Source organism: Tachysurus fulvidraco, chromosome 6 (assembly GCF_022655615.1).
Source record: "Tachysurus fulvidraco isolate hzauxx_2018 chromosome 6, HZAU_PFXX_2.0, whole genome shotgun sequence".
Classification (NCBI taxonomy): domain Eukaryota; kingdom Metazoa; phylum Chordata; class Actinopteri; order Siluriformes; family Bagridae; genus Tachysurus; species Tachysurus fulvidraco.
Genome location: NC_062523.1, coordinates 25,043,595 through 25,060,187, shown reverse-complemented (window position 1 = coordinate 25,060,187; position 16,593 = coordinate 25,043,595). Strand labels below are relative to the sequence as shown.

At 44.6% G+C, this 16,593-nt stretch overlaps 1 protein-coding gene across 4 annotated transcripts in view; it reads left to right on the top strand.

The window, feature by feature from the left end:
- klf7b (Kruppel-like factor 7b) overlaps positions 1-13,211 on the top strand; it is a 39,791-nt gene extending 26,580 nt beyond the window's left edge. The window contains exons 2-5 of one of the 4 annotated variants that reach the window (XM_027143551.2): positions 3,223-3,436; positions 3,533-3,832; positions 6,980-7,103; positions 11,603-13,211. In XM_027143551.2, the coding sequence (XP_026999352.1) occupies positions 3,223-3,436; positions 3,533-3,832; positions 6,980-7,103; positions 11,603-11,654 (690 nt within the window). In that variant the 3' untranslated portion in view covers positions 11,655-13,211. Of the gene's footprint in view, positions 1-3,222; positions 3,833-4,432; positions 4,636-6,979; positions 7,104-11,602 lie in introns of those variants that run through there. The other 3 variants (XR_007140842.1, XM_027143550.2, XM_047815066.1) reach the window with 3 other exon arrangements.
- The last annotated feature ends 3,382 nt before the right edge of the window (positions 13,212-16,593 follow it).

The window sequence follows — 16,593 nt, the reverse complement described above, 5'->3', positions numbered from 1 at the left end:
GATAGCGACTCGTCTCTCCTTCCCACTTCACTTCAGCCTCCATGGTGGGAGCAAAAAATCCCAAAGCTTTTTTTTTTTTTTTTTTTTTTTTTATTCTAATGGCAATAAAAATCAAGGGGTAGTTTTTAGTTACCGCTCCATTTTACTCACACAAACACGTACGTGATGCAAGAGTACACACACTTGGGCTTCCCATCAGCAAATTAGCTGAATAAAGAGCCTCTCTTCGCCGGGTCGTTTGAGTGGCTAATTAGTCATCAGCGCATGCTGTGGAGGGAAAGAGACAGAGAGATGGAGAGAGAGAGTGAGAGATCAGTGTTTCATCACGAGGTAGAGCTTCAAATAGCATCTGATGAAAGCCAAATCGCTTTAATTAAAACCTATTTGTATTTAGGGAAAAAAATGGAGTTTCAATCCAAGGATACCGGGAGCAAGGGGAGGGCGAGGAGTGTTTTGGTAAATGCAGGCGGAGATGTAAAAGCATTAGTTTTAGATAATGCGCTGACTATTATACACACATGGGAGCGCAGACAGTGAGAGGAACCGACTTGGACACTGGACGTAATTTTCTCTTTGTGTCTAGTTTGGACTCTAGCCGTTTTAGCTAATAGCAGTTTGGCAGTGCTCTCTCTCTCTCTCGCTGTCTCTCTCTCGCTGTCTCTTTGTGTGATAACGCCTCTTAGCACCACATCTATTATTGATGGAGCTCAGTGTTGCAGGTGCAGTAAATAAAAATATAACATTCTTACATTCGCTTGAGCAGATATCAGGTTCAATTAACACTAACCTACGACTGTGTTTGTGTAAGGAACACTGGCAAGTGATGTCTAACCAGAGACATTATTTCATCTTTCCTTCATTGTTCACACTCAGGATTCCCACAGTGCATTATTACCGCATTGTAGTGTGCTCGACGTGAGTGATTAGAGACTCTAAACTCGGTAATATCAGTGAAAAGGATTTTAATTATGAAATTGTAGTACATTGGAGGAAATTTCACAACGAGCAGATCGTTATTGGCTTTAGCTTCCGATTATTCCAATTCCATATATTTTCATTCATTCATTTTCTACCGCTTTATCCGAGCTACCTCGGGTCACGGGGAGCCTGTGCCTATCTCGGGCGTCATCGAGCACAAGGCAGGATACACCCTGGACGGAGTGCCAACCCATCTCAGGGCACACACACTCTCATTCACTCACACACTACGGACAATTTTTCAGACATGCCAAACAACCTACCATGCATGTCTTTGGACCGGGGGAGGAAACCGGAGTACCCGGAGGAAACCCCCGAGGCACGGGGAGAACATGCAAACTCCACACACAAAAGGCGGAGGCGGAAATCAAACCCCCAACCCTGGAGGTGTGAGGCGAACGTGCTAACCACTAAGCCACCGTAACACCACCCCCCCACCCCAATTCCATATATGTGTATATATAGGATATGTATATATTTACTTTTACTGGGTATTTCTTCTCTTGCTTTATATGTTTCTGGAAGCTATAAGTGTGAGCTATAAGTGGAAGCTAGATGTACTGACTGTTTTCTCCTGTCTGTATTGCGTGCTTGAAAACAAAAAAATCGACGACTGCAAATAAGCTCTATAATAACACCGGCAACTAAAATAATTCAAGATGTAAAACTTCAGGCTACTGCTAAAAATTCTCACTCGGCAACACCTGAATAAAAGAGCGCTTATTCTCATTTCACATGGATAATTCACACACCTGCCAAGTAGTCTGAAACTCATACAAGCGTCCCAAAACGCACAAGCTTCATCTAACACTGCTGTGAAGGTTTGACTGTTAAAATAGAGGCTGCGTATAAAAAGGTCTCTAATGCAAGCCAGAATAATGAACAATAGCTTAGTAATATCGAATATATTTCAACATATCAGTAGTACAGAAGCATATGTTATCCATATGCGTACTTTTTAGTACGGATGCTGGATATTAAAATCGTGGTGTTGGGATGAAATGTGTGTCAGTATTAAACAACAGCTGCATTTGCTACAAATTGGTTGTGAGTTGGACTCCAGTCAGCCAGAGCCTTTTTAACCAGGTTTGACTTTCAATCACAAGCAGGAGTGTAGAGTCCTTTGGAGACTATATGGACTAAATGGAGACTATTATGTACTGTATGGTAGCGGTTTGTGTGCCTATGGTTAAGTCTGGAGTAGAAGATGGGGTGAGTCGATCCTCTAGATGCATTCTTTTATGTGTCTAAAGTTCAGATAATGGGGCGGCTGCAGTTATAATTTGTACAGATGACATGAAGAAATCAGCCAGAGGGGTTCTTTTTTTTTCTCTCCGTCCCTTTTTCCCTTTGCCAAAGTGCTTTTACTGCGACATGCGGAACGGAACGCTCTAATATCCAAACTAGTCAATGTGACTGGAGAATAATATTGTTAGACCGTTAGAAAAGAAACTGCTGAATAGGCAGTCAGTGAGCCATAGATTTCTTTCTCTCTCTCTCTCTCTCTCTCTCTCTCTCTCTCTCTCTCTCTCTCTCTCTCTCTCTCTCTCTCTCATTCACTCATTGCTCAACTGAAGTATTTCTCACCTTAATGAATCCCCCCTTCACAAAAGCAGGCTAAAGGTTGATTATCTCAAGCAAGGGCCACGTTTTAAGTAAAACGCCAATGAAGAGAGTAAAAGAAACTGGCACTGAGGAAAACCATAACCCGCATGGGTAAATACCTTCCCTTTGTGGGTAGCAAGTAATGAAAATTCCTGGGATGTTTTATGTCTCCCCCAGAGAGACACCGAGAGGGCAGAACAGCCCAACACCTGTGCTCCATCTCATTTTGCCAAACTGCTTGTTTCTCCTGCAAGTGTGTGTTTTTGACAACCTGACGATGAAACACGAGCCCCCGGCAGAAACGGGTTTGCCGGACAAAGTGCTGATGTGCCAGTAACGTTTGTCGGTGCTAAATGTTTCTTATACTATGAGACTATTAATTCCATAATCCTGTTCAGATTCATTAATTCTGAAGGTTTAATGGCATCAGATCATAATCGAGCCGCTTTCCACTGCTTAATGTTGTATTGCTAGACTTTGTGTTGCATCAGTATCCTGTGACCTCTCTCCTTAAAGAGATGATTCATTAAAGTGACTTAATTAATCAGGTAGGACACGGTGATTAGTGTCGTGCTGGAAAGTAACTAGAGTTATCTGCATTTGAGCTTACGTCCTTCTCCTTGTCTCTCGTTTCCTTAGACATGTCTGGAGCTGGAGCGGTATCTACAGACAGAGCCCAAGCGACTGTCCGACCTCTTTGATGACGATCTGGACTGCCTGCTGACGCCAGGTTTCATGAAGGGTGACAGCGATGAGGACCTGATGGATCCACTGCTTCCCAGCCTGTCAGACCAACCCAGTCCGCCTCCACTGCTCGTGTCTCTGCCAAAAAACCTTCATACTCCAGCTAGCGGTAAGACCGTAGATGCAGGATTGAAAGAGGGCAACGGGGGCGTCCACCCAGCACAGCTGAGTGCCGTCACGTCACTAACGCCACCCTCCTCACCAGAACTGGGCCGACACCTAATCAAACCAACGCAGACCCTTACTGCCACACCTGATGGCACACTCACGCTCAAGTTGGTGGCAAAGAAGGTGGGGCTGGCCACTGCCAAGTTGGTAGCAACACAGTCATTGCCTTCACCACCAGCCCGAGGAGCGCAGAGCGACGGAGAAGGTGGTTTGGGATCCGCAGGAATCGGTGATGTCCCAGAGAACAAGAAAAGAGTCCATCGCTGCCAGTTCAACGGCTGCAGGAAGGTTTACACAAAGAGTTCCCACTTAAAGGCACACCAGAGGACACACACAGGTGAGAGTCCATCAAACCAAAAAAAAGAAAACTGCATTCTAAGAATGATGAAAAGTATTATACAGCGTAGCTCGGAACGAGGTCCGTCTCTGCATGCATGGTCATAATAAGGTAGGAGTCCCCCAACTCACTTTCGGTCTAAAATAGGTTCAGCCACACTATTCACAACCTGTCAGCACACCCAGTAATTGCAGGATGATTGATAAACTGGCTGGGCTAAATTTCCTATCTTAGCTAATTCCGCCACATCCACCTCTGCTTTGCTGCTGGTGCCCTCTCGCTGAACCTGAGAGGGAGTTGCGCTCTACCATGCCCTTAAGTCCTGCTGTGTTGATGGTCTCGCTGTGGCTAATCTCGCTCCTGAGGCCGGCTGTTGACTCAGCGGGTTTCTGCAGGCAGTAGCGATGCTAATCACTATACTAGCTCACCGGCAGCGTTCCTGACAGCGAACACAAACGAGGAACAATGGGACAAAGTTAAAAATAAATAATCCCAAAGACAGACTGCTGTATGCCAGCATCCCAGTTTATCATGTTTATTCCATGATGTAATTAGTGTAATTAGTGTAATTCCTTTTTTTTTGTGTTATTTTTTCAATAGATTACTGGCATAGGGACATTACTTACTGCAGGATTGGAAGATGAAGCCTGATTGTTGATGGACAGTGTTTTCAGGGTTAATGGTGTTTTGTTCTTATGCACAATATAGCGGAAGTGTGGGTTACAGCCTGAACGCTGGCTCTAAAACGCAACCTACAATTGATGTGGGGCTGTGATCAATACCTCCTGCTCCAGGAGACGCAAGTAAAAACGCACACCATGTAATTGCTGAAATTTGATCCTCAGAGATCATTGTAGCTGTTGACTGAAGAAATGTAATTAACTATAGCATTAGTACCCGGGCCACCGACAGTGGGGCAGTAGGGGGTAGTTGATTAGAAGACAGCAAGTTGCTAGGAAACACTATGACGTGCAGAAGAAAGGCAGTAACTGGCTGGCTGTTTCTGCAGCTCTGGACACTAGGTGAAGGATTTGGTATGCCAGTTCATTCAGAGCCTACAGCTTCTCCAGCCTAGGGTCCAGCTTTAGCCCACTGCCTACCCCACACTGCTCCGTACATTTGGGTTGCCAGGCAACTACATCCCACTCAACAAAAGCGAACAGTAATTGGCTGGTGCCGTGGAGTGTCCCTCCATTGCATGCTGCAACTGCACAGCTCTCGCTCACTCCAACTTTACACTCTCACTTTCTCTCTCTCTCTCTCTCTCTCTCTCTCTCTCTCTCTCTCTCTCTCTCTCTCTCTCTCTCTCTCTCTCTCTGACCGGTTGCTAAGCGACTCCATCATGCATCTGTGCCTTCCCAAGTTATAATTGGCTGGTGTTGCGGTTGCCGTGGTTGCAGGTCCAAGCCTGCCTCGCTGCTGTCTAAAAGAGAGAAGAGGGGGAAGGAGTGGGGGCTATGACAGAAGGAGGGAGATGGTGCATGTTTGTGTGTGTGTGTGGGGATAGATGGGGGAGTAGGGTGTAGGGGTCTCTGGCCAATTACCCAGAGTGCAGTGTGAAACGTTTGGTGTCTCGCACCTGCGGCCCCACCACTTTGCAAATCTTGGCGTAAGGGAGGGCTCCTCTCTGGTTCCTTCCATCTGCGTAGACGCAGGAGTACACATTGGGGATATTATTCACCACTGATTTTATAAACCAGGAGAGCTCAAGGACAGGCAAATCTAATAAAAAGAAAAGAGGCATTTGGACTGCTATGTGTCTCAAACTGTCAAACTGACCAGAGAAGAGACACCGCAGTCTGTTCGGCATCGTACAAGGCGCCAAGGAAGTTTAGTGGAAATAATTTCAAATATGGTCGTCTCCGTTTGTTGCCTCTAATAGTCAGAGAGCTTAGTATGGGGGGAAGGGAAGAGGAAACGGTTGCAGGAGTTACATCACACAGCTTGCGTTCGTCATCTATGCCGTGTCACCCTTTACGTCGTATTGCCTCATCGCGGGCTAGCAAATCTTGGATATTCCCAGACTGTAAAAAAAAAAAAAAAAACTCACTGTTTTGTCTCGGCTTGCAACCGAATTCGAATGCCTAGACCTTCTCCACATTTTGCGATGCCATTAAGCAAGAATATGCTCGATCTCATTCACGTTTTACAGAGGAGTGGTAAAATAAGTCGTCTAATTAGTAATTCCTTCTGACAGATACTTGGTCATTTTCCATCTGCGTACGATGGCACTAGCCAATGTCCTTAGGCATGAGTGCTACAGAAAGCAGCGCTACTTTTACCATAGGGTCATTTGCAATCTGCTAAGCATCACTTTGTAAAGGAACGAACCTAAATTTTACTTCAAACGACTCCAGTCTAGTTAGGAAAGATTGGCGGACATGAGGAAGAGCAGTAACGCTGGCAGCTGGCTGACTGTGAGTACGATATTACTCCCCATTAAGCATCATTAAGACCCCAATTATCCTTACCACCCCTGGATCTGAATCAGCAGCGCTGACACCCCTCTATTTCCGCCTCCGAGCGGGGCGGCCTAGGGCCAGAGCCCCGTCTGCTCGCCACAAACGCTAGCTCCAGGCTGGGGTAGAACCGTGACCACAGACACCCCACCCATCTCTCAAAGGCTGATAGATAAAAAACTACAGCATGTTGAACAATAGGGCTCTCCACCCCCCATCTGCTTAACTTCATCTGAAATTCAGATCTCTCATCAGGGGGTGGAGAACAGTTAATGGAAGTGGTTTCATGTTTTGGAAACGTGACTCTGGATTATAAATTAATGTTGTCACAGTGAATGAGTTAATTTGCACAGTGCTTTTTTCATGGAATTTTGCAAAAAAAAGGGGGGGGGGGGGGTTGCCTTTGATTTGGCTCATTGAGCGTTCCAGACATTTGGGATGCAGTAAGATATGTGGATAGTTGGCACGCAGAGAATGAAGGAGAAGAGAAGGATGAATGAATTTACTCTTTAATATAACAAATAATTTAATCTTCTGGGTAATGCAGTGGATCTGTCCCGTATAGGCGAGCGTGTGTGTGTGTGTGTGTGTGTGTGTGTGTGTGTGTGTGTGTGTGTGTGTGTGTGTGTGTGTGTGTGTGTGCACGCGCAAAAGGCTTGCTAATTTGGACCGTCTCACATGTCTGCAGGTGAGAAGCCGTACAAATGCTCCTGGGAAGGCTGTGAGTGGCGCTTTGCCCGCAGCGACGAGCTGACTAGGCACTACCGCAAGCACACCGGCGCCAAGCCCTTCAAGTGTAACCACTGCGACAGGTAAGACACACGCTATCATACACACGCTCGGCTTTCTTCTCAGAGACTGCGAGATTAGAAAGCTCTCTCCCAGACTCTTTCCTTTGGCATCCAAGCACCAGGCACAGCACCTGTCTCTCTCTGTCTATCAAACTTGCTTTCTTGCAATCCCCTCGTGCGCACAAATAAAATTCCTTTCAGCTGGGATTCAGCAACACTAAACTGTCTTGCTCAAAAGTGCTGCCCTCCCTCACTCCACATACCCCCCCCCCCCACTCTTGCTCTCTCTCTCTCTCTTTCTCGCTCTCTTTCTGAAATTCTCTCTGAACCGCAGTAGAGATCGCAGTATGCCGGGATAGATCGTTTGGCAGTTAGTTTAAGACTCCGTTACCCTCATGTGTAGTTCATTCACAGTCCAGTCCTGTGATGCTCATTACCAAATTACTGCTCTCCCTCCCTCCCCCCCTTTCTCTCTCTCTCTCTCTCTCTCTCTCTCTCTCCCCCCCTCCATCTGCCCCCTTTCCTTCTCCCTGCTGGTGCAGCATGCATCGACTCAAGAGAATAGAGGGGAAAAAAATAAGGGGGCGTGTTTCAAATACACAAGTTATATAACAGCAATAAAAAGAACTTGGCGTGGTGCAGAAGGACTAGCACGCAGAACATTCCGATGGTTTTAGGAAGATGGACCAGGCCGTGCTCGACAACACAGGTTTATACAACTTATGAAAGAAAAGGGAACATTAAATCCCGCTTTATCAGTCCGGTACCTTTTATTGTTTTGTTTTGTTTGTTTGAGAGAGAGAGAGAGAGAGAGAGAGAGCTGTATATTTTCTAATTTTCTAGCTGTATATTTTCTAGTTGGTGAGACGGCGGCTGAATCACTTCAGGACTTTTTTTTTTCAGTAAGCTTTTCACAGAATAATCATGTGACAGACGAGCACCTACACACAAATAGTTCATACAGACGCACACACGCTAACACAGTACATCAAACATTGTCATTACATCCCACAGTCCTGTCAGAAATGAAAGCACTCTTTGTCTCCATGTGAAGTGACAGTGATGGGTTGGGGGGGGGGGGGCCTGATTGAGCGTGTGTGTGTGTGTGTGTGTTTGTGTGAATGACAAAGGGAGTGTGTGTTTCCAAAAGGAAGAGGAGCACAAGCAAGATTTCCATGCACACAGGGGTAGCTTTGAGTGATAGCCTGTCAGTCGACAATAGTAGGATGCTGTCATTCGGGCCGGCCGCCCGGCGCAAATTACACGGCACGGCTGCGCGTGCACACCGCGCCTGCTCCAGGTGGAGGCACAATTATACACGGCTCCCCCAGCCTGCTGCCAGCATAACACCAGGGCCTCGTCTCATGCTTTCAGAAGCCATCCATCCAGATCTGCTACCCCTGTTTTATCAACAAACCTCTACTGTCATCTGAAAGAAACTGTCACAACAGAGTTCATCTTTAAACACGGTCCGAATTACGGTTAGGTTTTGGAGATGAAGTTGCGATGTCTTTGAGACAGAATTCACTAATAAACTCACAACAGTGTTGACTGGTGGGGAAAAAAAAGCATGAAAGGGCCCTTTGGCACATGGATATAGAATGCAGCACTGTAATTGACTCACTCTGATGCCAAGATTTTGACAACAGCTGCTTCGGAGCTGGGAGTGGAAGTTAAGACCGAGTCCGCCTCCTTCGCCTCGGTCAACCCCCGGGGAGCTTTTTAAATTGGGCCCTCTGGTTCGTGTTTCTTTGAATTGCACTTAGTAGCTAACCCATGAGGAACCTACACTACAGAGCCAGGGCTTCCTAACAGAGTGGATGATACTCTGTGCGTTTGCTAGAGGACATGTCCACATACATCAACATAAAGGAAGCAGAATTTGTCCATTTCGGCTGCCATCACCGACTCTGAGATGAAGGTTTACTTTTTGACCCTTTTTACCAGTACACTGGTGTTCTGTGGGATATACTTTTTATATCAGAATAAACAAATGTATTATTTTATGCCCACAAGTCTGATATAAAACGAGTCCGGTCTCCGTTGGCTTCAGTGTGACACGTCTGTTCTTCCCTCTGTCGGGATAAACTTAGACCGAATTTTATTGGTCGACGAGAACGCCTTCAAATATTAAACACTTATGAACAAGCATTGCAACATCTTAAAGAGCAGACATGGGTTTCATATCATATTTAGTTTAAAGAAAGAAACATTTGTGCAGGGAAAGAGAATTTTTTTTTTTGTTGAACTTTTCTCTGAATATATTGTCTAGTGATTGTCTATGTTGTCTGTATATGTTATATGTATTTTACCTTGTATGCTAGATAAACGCAAACACTGAACCTCTAAAGACACTTAAAGAGCATCTACTTTCCTATAAACCCATATATCCAGGCACATGGATAAAGAAGCACCACAGTGGAGTGTAAACATGACAAAAACATTCAATGTTGAACAATAAAAAAAAAAAATATATCTTCTCGTGCTCGGTCACTCAGTCATACAAACCAGTCCAGTACCATGTGACGTAATGACAGATGACTGAAATGAGATTAATGATGGCAATCAAAGCAAAGCAGACTGTGCTGTGCTGTGTGAGAACATCTAAAGGTGCAGCGCTGGTACCTTCCTACCATCCAGACAAATAACACATCACGGTTATTGTTCTTGATGACCAGCCGGCGGACTGACGAGGGATTCAGACGCAGTGAAATCGGCTCGTGGAACAAATTCAACACACACAATCCAGGGTAACGAATACACTTGTGAAGAAGGAGCGTTGTAGCCCAAGCGCGTTAAACATTCGCCGCCGCACATTTAACCAGAAGAAACATAAACGGACAAATAAAAGGATCTGTGACATTCCCGACGGAGTAACGCTAGCTAGGGTCGGCATTTCAGTATCGTAACTAATATGATGTTATCGATATTGTTATCGATATCGTCGTACGATAACGTGTCCTCGGGACGGGTACTAAAAAAAACGGGTATCGATGCATCCCTGATAATATCAGCTCTTCCAGGCGGACTTCAGCGAGTGAAGTTAGAAGTTAATTTCTCCTAAATAGAATATCCTGTCACGCTTTACTGTGTGAAAAGTGAAGGGTAGACAAACAGCTGCTTCTCTCTCTGTCCTCTCCAAGAGCCATTCTGTTCCTCCTCCTTCAGGGACTTCGTGTGTGTGTGTGTGTGTGTGTGTGTGTCAAGATGATCCCACATTACCATCACAATGGACAGTGGAAAGTTTAACAGCTAATACAGTCAGCGAACACACACACACACACACACACACACACACACACATACTGTTACTGTGTCACACACATGCACACACACACAGACACACACACATGGCTCATCATTAATCCTGCCTAATCAAGTCCAGCCCTCCTGTTGGGTGTGGAGTGGGACTGGGCGAGGGTGAGGAGAGGGGGGTTATGGGTGTGCCAGCTGGTGTGGCGGCCAGTGTCACAGGGCCATCTGTCCAGCAGCCCCTACACACACACACACACACACACACACACACACACACACCTCTGCTCAGTCAACCTTTGATTTCTGATTGCAGAGGTACGATGTGGAGAGAAAGCCCAGTGTTTGTTGTTATTCAGAAGAGCTCTTGTTAGGGAGACAGACGCAGACGATGTGACGGCTGCATCGTTTCAACCACAAAGGCTAACGTCGCCGACTCCATCCGAGAGCCCGCGGGTACCACGGGCATCGTCTCATTTGCATAAAGCCGATTGTACTCCCTTTACTCCTAGATTTCCTTTCATTTTTTTACGGTTAGCATTTTTTCAGCGAATATTTCAATAAACCCGTCGTAATCGTCCACCTGTAATGTCTTTTCCCCTCCTCTTTTCCTCTGCCCATGCTGCAGAAGCACACTGTGGCTCACTACTAATTAATAATGCATACAGCCAATGGCAAATTCCAGTTTTTAATTCTTCATTTCAATCCCACACACGTTTTTGCTGCTTTACCGGGTGTGATGCCTCACCACATACAAACGGTCTTCGCTATAATCCTCGCAGTTTAATGTACGGAAAACACGGTTACGGCATCTTTAGTACTTATTATAGTTACACTATAGTAGTTATTACCGTCAGCTTAATCAAGTAATACGACTTAATAGACACGTTTCACCGGTTCCAGCTAGTCTCAGTTTTCTCCTAGTTATAAGTATATGTTATTCTATCTCTTTAACAAAGAACAGCGGAGTCGCAGCATGTGTCGGTAAGCTGGCAAGCTTTCGACTTGAGACGATCTGTCATTAACTTGGGGAGAAGAAGCTAGCGCTTAAATATTCTTTTTTTTTTTTTTTTTTTTTTTCCCTGAAAGCCAAATGTTGTTTTCTTTCTGCTCCGAAAGACTCCATCTGCAAAGCCTGGGCTGACTGTCATATGGGCCCCAATCACTGTGAGACCCCAGCTCGATTCATCAAATGCTGTTCTGCTAGGCTAGTGTCTCATGATTAGCTAACATATTTTCGTTTTCTATTTCTCTCTCTCTCTTTGTAGGTGTTTCTCCAGGTCTGACCATTTGGCTCTGCACATGAAGAGGCACATCTGAGGAAAGAAGGCATACGAGAGTGAAGGAGAGGGAGAGAAAGAGAGAGAGAGAAAGAAGGGGGAGATGGAAAGAACGTATAAGGCGAAAGTGTTGTGCCCCGTCCAGAGATGAAGACTCCTGTGGAGACCTCAAAAACCAAGCCTGAAGGAAACGGAGGCTGATACAATGACCACACGAGGCAACGAGACCGTGAGAGCAGAGCTTGCTGGATTCTTCACTTCTTGACAGTTTTCAAAATATATAAATATATATAAAATCATGCCATTTTCTCATTTTTTTGATCAGTTCCATAGCTCGAGCCCCTAGCTCGGGATTCAGACACTGCCAAACGATAGCCGTTTTTTCCCCGCACTATTACTCTTCTTTGTACAGTAAACCATAAGGACGGGACAGAAGACCTGTGAACACGGCATTGCTCACAGAACACATCACATGTAATCAGAAGACAACGTTTCAGCTCTAGAAATGTACTTGTGCTCTCAGTTACACAGACAACACCTTCTGGGGGGGGGGAAATAGAACTAAAATGACTTCCTTCTTCTTCTTCTTCTACTACTTCTTCTTCTTCTTCCATCTGCACCATGGACTCATAATAAAAAGCGAACTGCGGTTCACGCCATGTACAGCAAGCTGCCACTTTGGAGGACAACGTTGCCAAACATTCTGGACAGTGACCAATGGAGCTGGTGGCCAAAAGCAAGTCCCTGGAAGGAGCCTCTGCGCTGACCTCCTCTGCTCTTCGCTTCAGAGCGTGCTCCTCTCTTCACGCCTGTCACCTCGCAGGCATCTGAAACAATGCGCAGCGACACTTTCTTGCCTTTGTTTTTTTTTTTTTTAAGACAGTGTTACAAAACTGAACTGAGATGTCTTAAAACTCGAAAAATAACAACAACAAAAAAAAAGAACTTTTGTTTTTACTTATATGAGCGTGAATGTGCACATACGGGCACAGGGCTGGGGTGGATAGGGAGGGGGGGTTGATGGGGGGTGGTGGGTGAGAAAATATGAAAGGTTCAGTTCAGTGGTGTCAGTCTCAGCTCTGACAGCAAGGAGTTTGAAGAACGTAAGGAAGACTATACGAAGCCTCGAAAGGATCTGGGCCGCCGACTCATAAAGCGTCCGGGGTTTTCATTTCACTCCGTTCTTATTTGATGCAGACTGTCGCGCAAACCTGGCGTCAGCACGGACACTCGTGTGATGCTCATTAACACTGGAATTGTTCTCTGGCTTCGTGTTGAGACCGGATCCACATATAAGAGCCGAAACCGTACGCAGATGTGAACGGGCTCGTGGGAGTCTCTGTCTCCGTCTGCAGCTCCTGAGAGGACGAAGGAAAGCAGGCAGGCCACGTGACTCTCGGACTAGAGACGCCTGCTGGCATCAGGATCCATAAACGGGCGGAAAAAAAAAAATAAATAAAAAACATGAAAAGGAACCCAGTGGCATCGCGCCAGATGAACTTTGCCTGCCCGTTTCGTATCCATTGTCTGCACTGACTTTTTTCAACGTTCTCTGTGATTTTTTTCATACAGACAAAAATGGAAAAAAAAAAACAAACAAAAAAACTATTATGAGGAAAAAAAAACAAAAAAATTAATCTCTCTCACATAGACACACGCACGCAACAAAAACACACAGAATGGGTTTTTTTTTTAGCTCGTGGCTCTTTTTCCAGAAATAAAGCTGAAAATAATCAAGGGGGAAAAAAATGATCATGTTAATGAATGAATTAGAAACAAAACACTGCATGGCAGCCTCTCTCTCAGACATACACACTTACGCACACAGATCGCTTCCCGGATTTCTTCTGTTTCTTTTTATTTTACACTCCTTTTTCTTTTTTTTCTTTCTTTTTTTTTTTTTTTTTTTTTGTTCTATTCCAGTATCTTCAAAGTAGGGTTTTTATCCATTGTTGTTTTGGAGTAGGATTTCTTTCCGCCTGAAGTCAAGCTTTGAAGTCAGATGATGAGAGCTCATTCACATGTTCGAGCTATTTTGCTGAACCAGGCCTAGGATGAGCTCTAGCATAACAATCAGCTTGGAAAATAATTGTGATTGAGGTTATAATTATTGTTCACCAAGGTGAAAGTCTAGCAGGATGTTGAGATGTCGGTCTACTGAACCCTCTGCTTGTTGTAGATGGACAGACAGCGAGGATGAAGCCATGCTTGTGACATCGAGCTGGAACGTTAACGTCATCGCCGTTTTGGGGGACGTCATGACCAGACGGATGCCAAAAATAAATAAATAAAGGTAGAACGTCTCTGCTAAACAAGGCCTTGTTCCTTCTTCACTGAGACATACAAAAATAAACACACCCACTACTATTGGAACGGGCTGCTCAGTCCTGTATTCTGTTTCCGCTTGAACTATTATTAGTTGTTGTTTTTTATATATATATATATTATATATATATATATATATATATATATATATATATATATATATATATATATATATATATATATATATATATATATATATGATTTTTCTTCCATGCTCAAGGCTTTTGTTTTATCCTGAAGGTTCTTGGTTTGACTTCATGGCTTGAGATGCCAAAATCAGTGGAGGATCTTTGACCTCTCTGACACTTTACGTACAATCATTTTAGGGTTTTGCTTTTTTTTTTTCTGCCACTTTCGCTTAAACACAGCATCTATACAGCAACACAAGCAAAGCAGGACACATTCCACCACCACCGTCGGTACAGAGCGTAGTAGCGTGGATCGTTTCTGCCGCGCTCTGCGTCGGTCGCATCCGCCAGAAAACAACGGGATCAAATTCAGATCATTCTGAACAGAGCACGTTAAAAAGATACGACCAAACCCTCAGTGTTTCAGTGTAGTCATAGCAACCGGCATGATTTCATCCAGACGCTCACGCGACTCGATCCGAGGTTTCCCGTTACGTTACGTTACGAGAATCCAAAAAAAAAAAAAAACGACACGTACTTACTGTCCGACGAACAGCAAAAGGAGCCCGAAAAGAAAACCACGAAACCTTCCATATTCCAACCTGTAAATCGCCATTGTAAATGCAAGACTACGACTGAAGAACTATTTTTTTGCGTAGAAATATTATAACGTTCCAGAACCTACCAAATGATTATGAGAAATAAAAAAAAGGCCCATCCATTAAAAATAGCAATCAGCATGCTCTAGACATCGCCTGCGCTCTTTGAGTTTTGATCACACCGTTCCCCCCCCCCTTTCACCCCGTCCCCTCTTCCTCTTCCTCTCTGCGCACTCCAAACGACAGCAGTGATCAATGCACAATCAACTACAGCAGGAACATCAAATGCACACTTTGCCCAAAGATTTATGCGTCTGCAAGCAAACTGCAGAGTGTTTAAAAAGAAATAATAAGAGAAAGAGAGAGAACAAGGATTTCTATTGTTTTGTTTTTTACCCCTCATTATTAACACTTCTCATTTGCTGTCCTCTAACCTCCACCCTAAAACAACTGAACCACTTTCAACTTGTTTTTTTTTCCCCTGAGCATCAGTGTGTGGCCATTGTCATGGTCTTTGGGTATGTGTGCTTGTAATATAGTCATTTAGTGGTTTTTTTTTTTTTTCCTCTTTCTTTTTCTTTCTAAGTAGCAGTGCAGTAACAGCGAGATAGTCGCATCGGTTTTAGTGCATTACATATTATACAGTGGAGTTTGCTGTTTCTTAAGGATGTCTTAAGGTCAAAGGAGTCTCCGGGAACGGAAAAATGCCTGGTGAGGTAGAATCCCAAACCCATCACATGAAACAGAGCAAAAGAAAGCGTGAAGGGCCGGATTGCTTAAATACTTCTTTACTGGCTGGTGTTTTCTTTTAGCGTCCAAAACTTGATGATTCGGAATAAAGCTCCAGAGAAATTTGCTTAGAAGGTCGTTTTTTTTTAACGCTTTCATCATCTATCCATCGAACGCAGAGGTTCTCAAACATTTTGGGACTATAACACTTCCCTGTAGAAGTAATGATTCCGATCTTAGGCCCGTCGTTTATATGCGGATTTTTTTTATTGGCACTTTAAGAAGGTCAATGACGAAATCGATGGCTTGAGATTTGGATTCAATTCGTTTTATTTAAGGTACCGGTCAAATAACTACAAGAACTCGAATGGTGTTGTGAGTTCCGTCGGTAAGAAAGTAAGAATAAAGAAATAAATATATAAATAACGATCGTCATCTTCGTCACCGCAGGCCTCATGGCCGTGCTGCTCGGACGCCGCTTACTTTGAGAAACCCTGATCTCAGGAAGCTTCCAGTGAACAAATCCCGCCCTTCCGTTCGATTTTGGCTCTAACAGGGTGGTTGTGCAAAGCTAACCCCTGCAGCAGAGGGATTTCATGACCAGGCGAACGGTTCCGCTTGACTCTAGCACTTCTTACAGATTGTAGGTGTTGCAGTTTCTTAGTTAAAAACATAAAGCATTTCAGTACGTAAAATAAACATAAAAAACACTTCACATGTACTCCTAGCGTAGTCTGTTATTCGCACCACTGTCGATTGTCCACATAACATGTTGTGAGATTTCAAGATGCACCAATCACACGAGCACACGAGCCCCCGATAGTGTGAAGAAAAAGAAAAAAAATGACGCCGAATATGACCGTTTAGTCTCTCCGTGTCGGGTCGGATGAACGAATCGGTTCTGCTCGTGTCTTGTGCTGTTTAGTGCATCTTGGACTGAAGTCTCTGTCCACTGTGCTTGTCTAAACTCTGTGTCGATATAATCCCGGATTCACCAGTACTTCCCTTTCTCTCTTGCTATATATCTAAATGTCTAAATATCTCATCTTGTCCCCTCTCGTGTGTCCCGACCCTGCATCGGCAGGACGGCCGCTAGCTGCTCCCAGATCACATCTCCGCTCATCACGCTGCTGTATTCTGACCACTAGACTTCTACCCTCACTTGTGTATCCAGCAGCAAAATCTAAACGTCGCAGGC